At 44.1% G+C, this 15,025-nt stretch overlaps 1 protein-coding gene and 1 pseudogene across 3 annotated transcripts in view; one reads left to right on the forward strand and one right to left on the reverse strand.

Moving 5' to 3' along the window:
• The window catches only part of Ddr2 (discoidin domain receptor tyrosine kinase 2), a 117,693-nt gene extending 104,098 nt beyond the window's left edge, over positions 1-13,595 (reverse strand). The window contains exons 1-2 of one of the 3 annotated variants that reach the window (XM_051147804.1): positions 13,449-13,580; positions 12,930-13,084 (exon numbers count right to left, since the gene is read on the reverse strand). In XM_051147804.1, the coding sequence (XP_051003761.1) occupies positions 12,930-12,935 (6 nt within the window). In that variant the 5' untranslated portion in view covers positions 12,936-13,084; positions 13,449-13,580. Of the gene's footprint in view, positions 1-12,929; positions 13,335-13,448 lie in introns of those variants that run through there. The other 2 variants (XM_051147805.1, XM_051147803.1) reach the window with 2 other exon arrangements.
• Positions 13,596-14,693: 1,098 nt separating this feature from the next.
• Positions 14,694-15,025, forward strand: part of LOC127191127 (glyceraldehyde-3-phosphate dehydrogenase-like) — an 11,277-nt pseudogene continuing 10,945 nt past the window's right edge.

Genomic DNA, 15,025 nt, shown 5'->3' on the forward strand with positions numbered 1-15,025 from the left:
TCTTGACAACTGTTCTTTCCTTCATTAATTCTTCTAATTGTGTCGCTGCCGTATTTGTAATCAACATGCTGAGACAAGAGGATGGATTTTTTTTAAGGTAAACAAACAACAACAAAACCCAAACCTGGAACTTGAGTCATCTGCAGTCAAATGTAGTTTTACTCACTGTGAGTGCAGAGCTGCCTGAAGGAGGCTACTCAAACAAATAGAGGTCCCCTGGGCACTATGTGGAACTTTCTTACTCACCATCTGGAGCAAAGCCTGATACATATATACTTTATATGTTATATACTATATATTTACATGCAATATATATTATATATTATACATGTGTTATATGTCTTATACAAATAATATACACATATATAATTCGAGGTGATTTGGAAGCATATTGATGTTTGAAAGCCAGATGAAAGACTGGCCCAGTTTTTAAAAAAGAAAAGGAGAGCATTTTGGGGTTAATTCTAAAACAGTTGTGCTTAGAGATGGGGTAGGGGGTTGGCTTGTCCAATAAAGTGTTTGCCACATAAGCAGGACCTGAGTTCACTATCCAGGATCCATATAAAAAAGTCAGATTCACTAGTGTGCACCTGTAATCCCAGGGTTGGGGAGGTGGACAAGGGTGTGGTGCTGGGCCTCATGGGCCTGCCAGCCTCATCTGCTTGGTGAATGCCAGGCCAGTGAGAGAAGCTATCTCAAAAAAAAAGCCAACAAAGTTAAGGTAAGTGTCTCTTGAAGAAGGATACCTAAGGTTAACCTCTAGCATCCACATGCACACACACACACACACACACACACAGTCATCATGCAAACTTGTAATAAAAGACTCACAGTGCATAATGAAGACACAGAGAATAAGTAGTTGGTAAAACCTACATACTGCAATGAGAAAGGTACAGGTTCAAATCCTAGAGCAGTCACTTCCACGCTATGTGCCTGATACCTTCTTAGGGTCACATGTCCCCAGGCAAAACTGGAAAAGTCCCTAGGTCACTATACTGTAAGTTTTCAATGAGACTCTTTAAATGTGACATGGTTAACTCAACCTCAATGCACAGCAGAACTCATCACTTACTAATTATTAGTGAAATTTGAAAGCGGATCAAAAACGGTTTCCTGAAAAGTGCTGTGCCTGCCCTACTGTGCTGTGATAAAGCAGTGGCCAAAAGCAATGTGTGGAGGGAAGGGTTTTCTTAGCGTGTAGTTTATGCTCCATCACTGAGGGAAGCCAAGGCGAGAACTCACGGCAGGCACTGATGTTGAGGCCATGGAGGGATGCTGCTTTCTGGCTTGCTCTCTCTCCATGGCTCATTCATCCTACTTTCTTATACAGCATAGGACCACCCACCCTACGGTGGTACCACCCACAGTGAGCCAGGGCCTCCCACATCAATAATTAGTCAAGAAAATGCTGTGTAGGCATTCTTAGAAGGCACTGTGATGGAAACATTTTTTTCAGTTGAGATTCCTTCTTTCCAGAGGACTGTCTTGTACCAGGTTGACAAGAACTAGCCATTACAGAGCCCAACATTAGTTTTATTGTAACATGTTTTTGCCAATATATTCTTGAAGTCCACAAGATTGCTAGGATTTTTTTTTAAAAAAATATTAATCTTCAATTCTCTAACTTGGCACTTAGCACAGGAGATAGCTAAGTGCCATCATCCGTTCAGTCTTAGCGCCTACCTTTTCCTTTGTGTTTCTGAATGTACAAACACCAAACAAAAACCAGATCAAAGCAAGAACCAATCTGGAAATAGAAGAAGCAGTGGGAAAACTGAGTCACTGCTTGGCAGGAGACAGCTTAAGCTATTCAGCCACAGCCATCCGGCTGCAAGCAGATGTGAGATTTGCGATCTGACAACTTACATACCAGCAAGTGCTGCTTATAAGCAGGGAGCTGAGGCATAAATGCAGAAAGCAGGGTGACTTCATCCCTGCGTCTACTCGGAATTGGGTTAAAGGCCCATTTAGTACCAGTTTCAGTATCATCACAGTGTCCAACCTGGTCTTTAAGGAAGGAAACAAGTATGATCCTCTATCTTAATTGCCAACTGGTCTGGATTTGGAATCCCCTAGGAGACACACTGCTGCCCTTCCCAAGAGGAAATTTCCTGGAAGGGTTAACTGAAGAGGAAAAAATCTCACCTTGAAGATGGGCACCGCCATGCCATAGACTGGGTTCTCAAACCGAGTACAAAGGAAAAATGGAAAAAGCAAGCAGAGTACCAGCACCCATCTCTCCTGGCTGTGCACCCAATGTTAACGGCGGCCTCACACTCCTGCCCCCACAGCTAGAGCCACACTCCCCACCACCTAGCCCACTTTCTGCCATTGGTCTCACAGAAATGAGACCAATGAGTAATTAATACAGCAATTTAGTAAATGGCCAAATGGTACCCTTGAAAGTTAACATTTAATTATTAGCTACTACATTTTGGTTGAGATCCAAGTTTTCTGAATTTATAAACCCTTGAGGCCAAGACAATTTGTTCAATGTGCCTACACCAGCAAGCCTTCTCTGCATAAGTATGAATATAGTTAAATAGTAAACCCAAGTTACAGTTTCATCCACTAAATTCCTCACTACTGATAAATTCAAACAGAACCACGTCGTCTGTCACATTACAACTGTGGTCTTAATTGAAGCTACCAATTGTTTTGTTTAATTTCACTAACAAATGATGGTTGCCAAGGAGCTATAAGCACTAGAAGTGTCTACAGTATAGAGTTTTATATTTATACACTTCAAAAATATTTTAAAATTTTTATTATATCCGTAGGAGTGTTTGCCTGCACGTATATATGTACACCTTGTGAGTCTCTGGTGCCCACAGAAGCCAGAATACAGCATTTGGAAGCCCTGAAACTGGAGCTCTGTGTGCTTGTGGGCTGCCGTGTGGATGCTAATAACTCGTGCCCACTATCCAGCCATCTATCCGGCCCCGGGTACATATATTAGTAGCACATTAAAAGATGGCCACCCAAGAACTTGATTTTTTTTTCTTCTAAAATAGATTCACATAGTATTCATGTAGTAATGACAAGTTGGGCACTTCCTAACCAAACCTATCTTGAGAACCAAGGCTACTGCTCTCTCTGCTGTGAGAAGGCTGCGCCCCTCTTCCTTTGTGTTTTATCTTCCTGAAGACACCGGTATCTTTCTTTAATTTTTACAATTTATAAGAAACAGAATTTGAACCCAAAGCTCCCAACAACACACTCAGTGCCTAGTCCCTTTCCACACGACCTGACTCCTGGAGACGCTGATCTGGCAGCATAACCAATTAACAGAAATGGAATTCTTTTATGTTCTCAGAAACAGCATGTGGCTTTCTTCACTCCCCTCTCGGAGTTTCCCCAACAAGTCAGAACTGTGGTAGGTATATAAAAAGCCCTTAGTCTATTTTAAGAAACCAGTAAGAACTCGCTTATGAGTTATGGTAAAAACGTGACTTATAGAGATCACCTAAGATACATATGGTCCTTGCTCCACTGAATGAAAAGGAATTCCATGAAATGAGATCTGAGCTACATGGACAATCTGAAACTCGAGCTTGCTCTTAAATAGTTCTATTTAGCTGATGTGCCGGGAGAAAGGAAGCTATTCGGAGACTATAGATAGGGCTGCAGTGGCCACTAGAGTGTAGCCCATATGACTCCAGGCTTTACTGTAAAGTGACTCTGGGTGGGGGTAACTGGTTCCTGACAGTGATCAGCAGAACCAAACTGGAAGATGCGGAAATGTTATCATATTCCCTATAGATAAGAGCATTATGTTTTTACATTTACTTATCTATTGTGTGTATGCGTGTGTCTATGTGTGAGCACTTGTGTGCTGATCAAAGGCAACTTGCAAGAGTCAGTTCTTTCCTTTCACTGTGGAGGGTCCATAGTGGTCTGGTCTGCCTAGGCAACAAGCGCCAGTCCATTTAAGAACATTTTAAGTGCAAAGAAGTGGAAAATGGTTGCACAAAGTTCCACTGTTAAAAGTTGGCAAAATTAGAATTAGAATTGTATCCTATTAACCCTGGGCCTACTGCACTTTCAACCCTAAGATGATTTTAAGTGAGATTACCTGTCTGTTGTTTTAGCTTAAACAACTTAAATGGTTGTTGTATAGGTAATAATTGTCAAGTGACAAGATTTTATCTTGTCAAATATCCCCTGGAGTGCTCAAATGCTTGCTATGAACCTTTATCAATAATCTTAAAGTTTTTGCTTCTGGTAGCTTTATTAAGTAAAATACTAATATTTAATTTTAAAATACAATCATTACAATGGTGCTACCTATCAAAAACACAGAATCAATCATTTTAAAACAAAAGTTTGTTCGTTTGTTTGTTTGTTTTCAAGACAGGATTTCTCTGTGTTGCTATGGCTGACCTGGGCTTGCTTTGTAGACCAAGCTGGGCTCGAACTCACGGAGATCCACCTGCCTCTGCCTCCTGAGTGCTGGGATTATAGGCGTGCGAATGGCACCAGTTCTTATTCTACTGAAAGACATCTTGGCTACTCCACATTAGGACCATTATGAATAAAGCTCCTATGAAAATTCATGTGCAGGTTTTGTGTGGCTACAATATTTCAATTCAGTTAAGCAAATATTAGAGCATGTACATGCTAGAGCCTATGGTGAAAGTATGTTCAGCTTTGCAACGAACTGTGTGTGTGTGTGTGTGTGTGTGTGTGTGTGTGTGTGTGTGTGTATTGCACTAACCGAATTTGTAATTCCTCACAGGTCTGTACAGTTGCACATCTGTACCCACCTACTCTGTCTCTCTTAAAGCGTATATTCAAGTATTTAATCTTTTTTCTTAAGGAGCTGCTTTCTTTATTGCTGCATGCTTTGTCTTTGCAAACATTTTCCCATAATGTGTGGCTGCTATCTTCATTTATCTTGACACTGTGTCTAGCAGGAGGGAAGTTATTACTTTTAATGATGTCTGTCTTATCAACTGTCTCCCCCATGTAATTTTGAATGTACAGTTGGATCTGTGATCCAGTTTGAGTTAACTTTTTTGAAGGGTGGCGGGTATTGCCTAGATTTGCTAAGAGACGTCCTTGTCTTTGCCATATTGCTCTTACTTATTTGTCCCAGACTCTCTGAATGCATTGATGTGGGTCTAGTTAGGGCTCTCGTGCTAGTCCACACAACTATTTGACTGTTCTTTGCCAGTTCTGCACTGCCTGGATTACTGCAGCTTTCTAGAGAACCCTAAAGTCTTGCGGTGCCAGCCCTCCAACTGTGTTCCTCTGTCAATATTAAGTTAGCGGTGCTGGCTATTTTGACTCTCTTTATAAACTTTTTTAATATGTCAGGGTATCACTATACAGCTCAAGTTGACCTTGAGCAGGACCCTCCTGCCTCAGCATCCCTAGTGCCAGGATACAGGCGTGTACAAGATTCAGCACTCCATACAAACATCACCATCATCAGTAGCCGCAGAGTAACTTGCTAGGGCTTGCATTGGAATTTAGTGTTTTTTGGTTTTTTGCTTTTTGTTTTTAACGTGGAAAGGCAATTTGTTTCCGTAAAAAGAGCATATCCAACCAAGGCTAGCAAGTAACAATTTTGATTCATTTTTAATTTCCTGTCATGCCATTAACATCAGCAACTTAATTTTAAAGGTATATCATCCACACATTCTAAGATTAGAAAGTGTCCGAGGCAGGTTCTTCTCATGACCAATGTTTTGTTGTCACTGTCTCCACCATCATCACTAGCCAAGTCTAACACTTGGGAAGGTGAGGCAGAAGTATGATCCTGAGTTCAGGTCAGCCTGGGCTACGTAGTTGTTAAGTTCAGGCCAGCCTAGGCTACATAGTGAAAATCTGACTCAACAATAAACAATCAAGAAGAGCTGCATCTGGCCACCCACCAAGAGTTAATATTTTTTTAGAGAATTTAACTTCTGCTCTCTCTTCTTGAGATTAGTTGGTTGCCCTGCAAGAGTCTTTGTATTGTTGACCTACCCTCTAAGTTTTGTAAGGCCCTGTGAACTCACAGGATAGCATTAGGTATAGCTCCCACAGGACTGCCAAGCTGTGAGTTCCTTTTACAAACTCAAATCCTAATTCATTTTACTCCCAGTGAGCAATGTGAGGAATGTGTATTGGTGTGATGGTGCTTTAAGTCTGCCAAAGTCACACATACAAACACACACACACATGCACACACATAATCACGCATGAGCATACACATGCACACGCACACACAATCACACACAATTATACACACACATGTATTCACACACAATCACACATGCATACACAACCACACATACAATTGCACATGCACACACAATCACACACACATACACACAACCACAATCACATGCACACACACAATCACACACATGCACACACAATCACACATATGCACACACGCATGTGTTCACACATGCACACGCACACACAATCATACATGCACACACATACACAATCACGTACACACACATGCACACACACATTTAGACTGGAATGATGGGCACAATCATGATGAAGATGGAGACAGTGGCGACATAAGCATGGTGAGGAACTCAGCCCCGCCCCCACTGCTGCCCTCAGTCAAGGAGATGGGCCTGTGGGTGGTGGTTTCCTCGCCTGTGTCAGTCTCCTCTACCCTAGACTGTTTTTTCTTGTTTTTGAGATCTTTTCCTGTCTCTGCTGTGTGCGTCTGTGTCTCCTGAGTCTCACAAAGACTGTGTGTGACGTCTCGATCCTTCGATTTTACCTGTTGCTATATAGTCATCAGGAACTAACAGATATCCACAGTGTCTCAGCCCGAGCACCCTTCAGCATGTTCTAAGAGTACTGAGTGTACAGCAGCTGTTTAAATAAACTATGGACATGGGATATTATATGTGATTTGAAAAAAAGAAATGTTTATACCTCCATAATAACCAACAAAGAACATGAAATGTTTAAAAAGTACATATTGAATAATTGATAAAAATAAAAATACCAATGCAAGATGCTGCCAGCAGAACAACTATGTGTGAAGGGTGGGGGTATGCGAACTCAGTACTCTGTTCTCAGTTATTCTGTAGAGCTAACGTTGCTATAAAACATAAAGCCTATTAATTTTTAAAAGGAAATTGTAAAAAATAAAACACAGACTTTTCAGTCCTTGTGTAAAACATCTGGCTCTCACATCGTATGCAGGAGCCATTTCTGCATTACTATTGCTGAATTATTTGAGCAAACTTCAGCAAACCTTACAGGACCAAGCCTTATTACCTAATCCTAAAGAAGAATTTGCCAGATCAAGTTCTGTCCAACTGCATGGGATATACCCCAGAATCTAAAGTAATAACTGTCTAAAGAGGGGAAGGAGCAGGCAGTGGTGACAGCTCCGTTGGTACAGTGCCTGCTGGCCAAACAAAAGGACCCCCTCGCCTGGATGCACCAGATTCCATGGCTTAAAGAGACCTGACATGGTGGCACAAGCTTGCCATTCCCAGCCCTGAAGAGGCAGAGACAGGCAGATCTCTAGGGCTTGCTGGCTGCGCAGCCTAGCCTACATGAAAAGAGAGATTTATGCACTATAAACATACAAACACAGAGAAAAAAATGATCATAAATGATTATAACCACTAAAACCTAGAACTGAGAGGGTAGATATCAAATAAATATTTGCAAAGGAACCGCTAAATCAATAGAGAAAAACAAAATTAGGGTAGATGATGCCAGAATGCCATACAATTTATAGTACATAGAAATATACTTTTTACACATTAATCAAAATTTTAATAAAAATATACCTGTGACTTTTAAAAACAACACCATTTGAGAACAAAAGGCTGATGAGAAACTTCTTGCCTTAAACAAGAGATTGTACAGATTATCTGTTTCATCTTTAATGAATTCCTAACATACTAAATTTTAAAAGAAAAATCAAAAAACACTAGATTGCTCTCATCCACCTTCCATCTCAATTTATTCTGGTTTCCTTTGCCATTAAGACTCTGAACACAGAGGTTGTAGAGATGGCCCAGTGGTTAAGGACACTCGCTGTTCTTGCAGAGGACCTGAGTCCAGTTCCCCACACATACATCAGACAGGGCACAGCTGCCTGTAACTCCAGCTCTAGGACATGTAAGGGCCTCTTCTGACCTCAGTGTTCACATATAGGTGTGTACACACACACACACACACACACACACACACACACACACACACACACGGGGTAGGGGAGGGGACAGCTAGTAAAGACAAAAACAAATCTTCAACAAAATTTTCACTGGACAGCTTCCTATGAAAGACACCAAAGGCCATCCCCACCCACCTCTTGGTATAAACACTGCTTTCTAGCTTTCAACTCCTTCCCTTATCTGACCCCACCCCTACAAAAAAAAAAAAAAAAGAGAGAGAGAATCAAAGTTCATGAGCAAGACAGATGAGATTGCAGTTCAATGAAGAGAAGATTTCTCAAGTAATACATATGAAAAATAATAGCACTGGGACCAAAACCTGAAAACAGGAGAGCGGCCTGTCAAGGTCTTCTCATCACTGCCCCCTCCCCTTCTCTCACTTTGTAGAGCATCAGGCATCATTAGCCTCTTCCTAGCAGCAAGCTTAAAGGGATCATCAAAGACTTGAGGCAGGCAGCGTGGCGGCGGCGAGGAGAATATGCTATCAACAAAGCTTCGTTTCTAGACGAGCCATGGAAACTCAGCCTTGCAGCATCCGTCTAAACTCATCTTTACAACATCTTCATTTGTACATTCCTCTTCCAGGCCAGGACAAGTTCTCAAAGCTGACCTTCCCCTGTGTTTACACAAAATGAAAGTCCAGCGAGCAAGTACACAATATGACAAATGGCAGGATTCTGCATCGCTTGAATAACTACAGAAAATTGAAAGCATTCAATAGTTCTACATAAAACATTAAAAACAGAAAACAAATTTTAGAATGGACATCAAAATAAGGCAATTGTTTATAACCAATTTATTTATGAAGAGTGCAGCCTTGATTATAATATATCCAAATGTATACAAATGCAATAAATAAAAGGAACAACTTAAAGTCCCTCAGTTTTCACCATAAGGTCATTGTAATTCCAATGAATATCACAGGACAGTTATCCAGACATCTTTGTTGAACTGTGTTATTTTGAAGAAGAAGAAGAAGAAGAAAACCATTGAATTGAAATACTTTAGACTCGTGTCAGCACAAATACTTTCTATTTTTCCAAGGTGAGGATTCTCTTGACTGGCCTAGACTCTCTTTGTAGACCAGGCTGGTCTCAAACTCACAGAGATTCACCTGTCCCTGCCTGCCAGAGTGTTGGGATCACAGGCATGTACCACCTCAACACAAATACTTATCTCTGGTTCACATTAAAATGACCTGAGTGAGCTGAGTATGGTGGTGCATGCCTTTAATGCCAGGATGTGGGAGACAGAGGCAGGAGGATCTTTGTGAGTTCAAGGCCAGCCTGATCTACAAAAGTGAGTTCAAGACAGCCAGGGCTGCACACAGAAAAACTCTGTCTCAAAAAACAAAACAATAATAAATAAATAAGTAGAATGACATGGGTAACAAACTGCTACCTCCTATTTTCCTCCTTTGAGTATTTTGATTTAATTGGTCTAGAAGTCCTTAAGGTCTACCTGGCTTCCAAATTACTGCTGAGCAAGTCTCTGAAACATCATCTTATCAGCTGTAAGGACACACAGTGAGGTTTTGAATCCAGTTGCTGAACTCAGAGCAACTCTGGGATGCCTGGGAATATTGGGCACATTCATGGCCTTGTCAGGAAAGAGTGAACGGATTCATATGTTGCACAACCCTCGGCAGCCCAAGCACATAAAGAATCTAGTGTGCCTGTACTGCAGACAAGTCCACATTGATGTGCGCCGGCACACACTAGCATGCCGTGGCCGTCCACTTTCAGTTGGGCCTCGCTTTGGCTTGGGTGTGTGAGGTTGCTGTAAAACACCTGAAGGTGCATCTTCCAAAGGAAGTTGACACGGATGCCTGCACTAAAGCTAAATTTAGGCAGCATGGCATTGATAGATGGGAGGCACGCTGTCTTTGTTCGAACATCTGTTAAGAAAGCTATCACGTGGGAAGTTTAGAACTAAAGTCCCTATGGGGAGTACAGATCCAAATGGCTTCCATTCCCGGAAGTGGCTGTGTGAGCTGGAATGACAGCCATACAGAAAGGCTGTGGAGGAGAGGGTGTGATGGGATTTCTCTGGACCATGGCTCTGCTTTGCGCTTGGAGAGGAAGATTCTAGAAACACGCTCTCAATGTCTCTTAGTTTTTGAGGCTTATGAAAGGAACTGGGTCTTAAGCAGAAACGGGGTGGGGTCCACATGCGAGCCTTCCACTACCACTTCAGGAACACTGCAGCCTTTCAGACTACAGGCTCAGAATGGTCAGTGTGAAACAGAAGGTGGATGGGGATGCACCTGCTGGTGAGATGTTCCTGGGCCCAGCATCTGTCCTCAGCCGGCTGTGCAGCTCCTCTGATGAACCCTCTGTCATCCAGAGGCAGTGCAGATCCAGAGATGCTTAACAACATAACCTGTTGGCCTTTGTCCTGCTTCCGCTTTGCATGAGGGACCATGGGCAAAGCCGACCACAAAGGGGATTGTCAGGGAGTAAATCGAGCACAGTTTCCCCATGAGGCAGGATGTTTTGCATTAGAAGACAGCCACAGCAGCTGGGGAAATAGTTCCATGGTAATGTACGTACCACACAAGCATGAGAACCCAAGTTCAGTCTCCTGAGGTACACAGAAAAATGCCAACAGTGCAGAGGCCGAGGCAGGAGGATTCCCTGGAGCACAGGGGCTGGCCAGCCTAGCCTACTCAGAGAGCACTGTGCCCCTGAGAGATCCTATCTCAAAAATCAAAAGGAAACAAACAAACAAAAAAAACGACAAGGGGGATGGCTCCCGAGGGAATGATACCCAAGGCCAACCTCTGACCTCCACGTACACAACCAACGCACCTGCCTGTGTGCACCTGTACACACACGTGTGCATGTATGCACACACAAAAAGATGGAGACAGAGATAGAGTCCATCCTCACTTCAGAGCTTTGCACAGGAGTCCCATCCAATTGCCCTCGCACAAGTCTGCACCCACTGCCAGACCCAGCCTGCCAACGACTGCTTCCCAGGGCATTCGGTAACATTTCAGTAACAATCGTAAAGGCTGACACCTGATGAGGCCCTTCATAGCCTTCAGAATGTGTTCATGTCTGTGTCTAACAATAAGACCCAAGACTGTTCTCGTGTCAGGGTAGTGAGCACGGAGGCTAAAGTGCAGAAAGCAGTAAAAAAGTAGAGACAGAACGGAACCTGGGTCTACCAACTCTAAAACGCCCCAGGCTCTGAGCATAACAAAGCTAAGCACACATCCAGTACCTGGAAGTTAACCTGCAGCTCACACTCTGAGTACAGATGTCACACTAGCATCAGCACCTCCTGGTCGCCCAGGGACACATGGGATTTGACTTCAAAAGTAAGCAAGTCCACATGTGGAGGGGGCGATGGGAGAACTACCCAACAGTGACTCGGAGCACAGAACTGAGAGCCGGAGCCGGATGTAACAACTTTTAAGCATGTTAGTTGTGTTTCCTTGAACAATTCGTTTCCCTTCTCTCTGTCTTAAAATCCTTTCCTATAAGATAGGAACGATGCCTTACAGAACCACGGGGGCGCAATTGAATAACAGGTAAATCTCTGAGTGTGGAGGCTGGTCAGACCAAGGACTCAAATGTTAGAAATTTTTGTTTCATTTTACACACACACAGGCACACACACATGCACACACACACGTGCGTGCACACGCACACAAAGGGCCACTAGCTGATGAACCACTGCTACCATCTTCTTCATTGCTGATAACGGCCTCAAGATGAATTGCCTCTGTCGTCTTTTTAAATCTTAAAAATAAGCCTGAAGGCAGAGGCACAGAGTGCACCGGACACTCACGCCATCAACTGACTGCATTTTTCTGTTCCACTCCTAATGTGCTGTGAGACCCTGAACAAGTCAGTTCTCTGCTATCATTTTTGAAATCTGTGTAAAGAGAGAGTCGGAAGAGATGGCGGTTGCAAAGACCCTTTTCCGGACTACGGTCGCGGCTAGGGAAGGCTACGGAAAACTCAGTAGTTAAAATGGTGCTAAAGAAGCCGCTGCCTTGAATACTCCCAACTCTCCTCAAATGGCTGGCCTGAGTATATCTGCCACTCAGAGAGAACTCTCTCCCTTAGATGAATCTTCCAAGTCTCTGGGTCCCAACCGGAAACAAGCCCCAGGTCCTCTGATAACAAAAGAAAAGCACCTAGCACCAGGGAGGAGGTTAAGAAGAGTCTGGAAAGCTTCGTGTCACCCACTGCAAACCCTCCGGGCAGCCGGCCTTCCCGCCCAGCCACCCAAGCCCAAAGGTGAAGCCACGTCTCACCCAAAGCCCTCACCCCTAGTCGCCCTTCCCACGATTAAATCACAAAAGGTGTTAGGTCGGATTCTCACCAAAACTCGGGCCCCTCAAACACCACCACTCAATGCTTGAAAACACAGCTCCTGGCTCGCCTCTCTCCAGCAGCCCGAACTCTGCGATCGGCCTGTCTTGCCTGCCAACATTTTCAACTCTGCTAGAACTGTTTATTGTACCTAGCAGCTGCTATGGAGTCATGTACTTCGCCTCCTCGGCCTTCTTTGGTTATTGGCGCCTATTCTTCCCTCCCTGACACAAATCCAGACCCCAAAACGTGGGATCTGCCTCTGTCTGTCCTGAGTATAGAGCCCAGCCCCCTGCCCTTCCTCCCTCTGCCGCTTCTAAAACTTTTCCTGACAGACCAAGAGAAGCACACTCAGAGCTTTCGTTTAAAAAAAAAAAAAAAAAAAAAGGAAAAAGAAAATGAAAATGAAGAGAGAGGGTGGGGAAAAAAGACCCACATCACTTACATCCATCCAGGGGCGCTCAGTTTTGAAAGGAAGAAAACAGTTATAATCCAGTATGCTCCCACAATCCAAAAGGAGGCTGTGAAGCGCTTCTTTCTCCACTTTGCCGGTGAAGGAGCCCCGTGGTAGGCATACATCCACAGGCTGATGCAAGATGCCTTTGAGAGAAACCTCACATTCTGAGGATTCCTGGGCCCGCGCCAGGGAGCCCAGCATCCAATATATTGCACATTTGCTTTCAATTAGGAAGGGGGTTGGGGAGGGAAGAAGGCAACTCACCAATCAGAGCTGTTTTCTGTTTAGGGACTATTTCTTTTGACCCAAGGGACCACGAGCAAAGCTATAATTTACAGCAAAACCCATTCATAGAAGAAAAATATGTATAACCATAGGACGGACTTAAAGTCGCAGCTTTCTTCTGCCTTCTCGCCTCCCATGCCTCCCAGTGCCTTTCTCCTCCATCTAAGCCTTGGTCCCCATCCTGTGGTGTGTCCCCCCCCCCCCCCCCCGCATTTCTCTTACTTGAGCTGAAGCTATGAGCACAACTTCAGGTCTGGAGTCTCTTCTGATTCATGTTTCCTGGAGAGTTGAGTCACATGCAGGGAGCTGAGCTTTTGTGTTTTGGCCCATGAGAGCTCAGAGCTGGGTCCTCCTCAAAAAGATTAGATTTAACACCCTCCCACCCACCCCGCCGACCCCTACTGCCTCCTCTACCAAAAACAAAACAAACAAACCAACAAACAAACAAAAAAGAGGGAAAATAAAAGAAAAAGAAAGAACCTGAGTGACTTTAGCTTCCAGGATTTCTACTTTTTTTTTTTTTTTAATTCAACTCTCAATTGGCAGCTGCTGAGAGTCTGTTTTCTACCCTGGATTCCTGCTGCTAAATGAAAACACAAGGATTTACAAGGACTTTCTAAATATTTTGTTAAAAAAAAAATTCCTCTTCTCATCCCCCCTTGGCCCCACCCTCCTTTCTGTGGCCAAGAGTGAAAGAGACATCATGTGAAAGTACTATGTAGCCAACAGGGGAGGAAGCCCTGCTGGGCTCTCCAAATGATAACTAATAATCCTGTCCATCCACCCAGGTCCTGGCCTTAACCCTTCAGCGCCTACTTCACTTTAAGGATGCCTGGGACCAGGAGACCCTGACTCTCTGCGTACAGTTGAACACCAGCTGGATGAGCAAAGCAGTGGAGGGAGGCAGCCGGCCACAAGGTACCTTAAGAAGATTTTGCCTCCTTTTTGAGAACCAGCCCCCTCATAATGATACCCCTTCCTGTGGGGCTTCTGCGCAACTGCCAACTCTTCTCTGGCCCCATTTGAGTAGACAGCCTCAGAGAGCCTCAGAGAACGGCAGGAGAGGTGGGGCTGCTGAGAAGAGGGTATGGCATACCTCAGTGAGTGTGGCACTTGGCATGCTTTCCTGAGGAGGGCTGGGGACACACACAGAAAGCCCCAGTTGTGCTGGCCGTGAAACTCAGATCCGTGCTGTCAGCAGTGAGTCACTCGAGGGTCATAAGCCCAACTCAGAGCAGAGAATCAGAAAGCAGATGTAAAAGTCATGCTCCACAGTGGGAGAGGACACGGAGAATGAGGACGCTGTGCCCAGGCTAGCCACACAGACAACAGTGGACAGAAAACACAGCTGCAGAGGAGAGGACCAGAATGAAGTTTATCATACAAAGATAACGGCACAACAGGGATGGCTCTCTTAAGAGGACCCTTCAAACAATGTAGAGCATGTGACATCAGGTGTGAGGGAGAATGACTGAGGCCAAGATGCTTTTAGCTCAGCTTAATAAATACCTACAAACCATTGGTCAGACGCTTCTCTGGATGCTTGCCAGGGACCTCCACGGACATCCGGCTGAAGACACCTGCCGCCCCGTGTCTATGATCCACATTTGGTGAGGTCACAGGTTAAAGCTGAGAAGCAGTGGAATCACTTTACAAAGGCTGAACCTAATAAAAGACTGGTACCTCTAGCTGTGTGTCCTCAAGAATCAACATCTACGTGATGCTGCCCCACAGGCCAGACTGTTCCGCTTATGTGTGTATACAATTATTCTTGAGCCAACATTGTTGATTTCGAAAAC

Source organism: Acomys russatus, chromosome 6, assembly GCF_903995435.1.
Source record: "Acomys russatus chromosome 6, mAcoRus1.1, whole genome shotgun sequence".
Classification (NCBI taxonomy): Eukaryota; Metazoa; Chordata; class Mammalia; order Rodentia; family Muridae; genus Acomys; species Acomys russatus.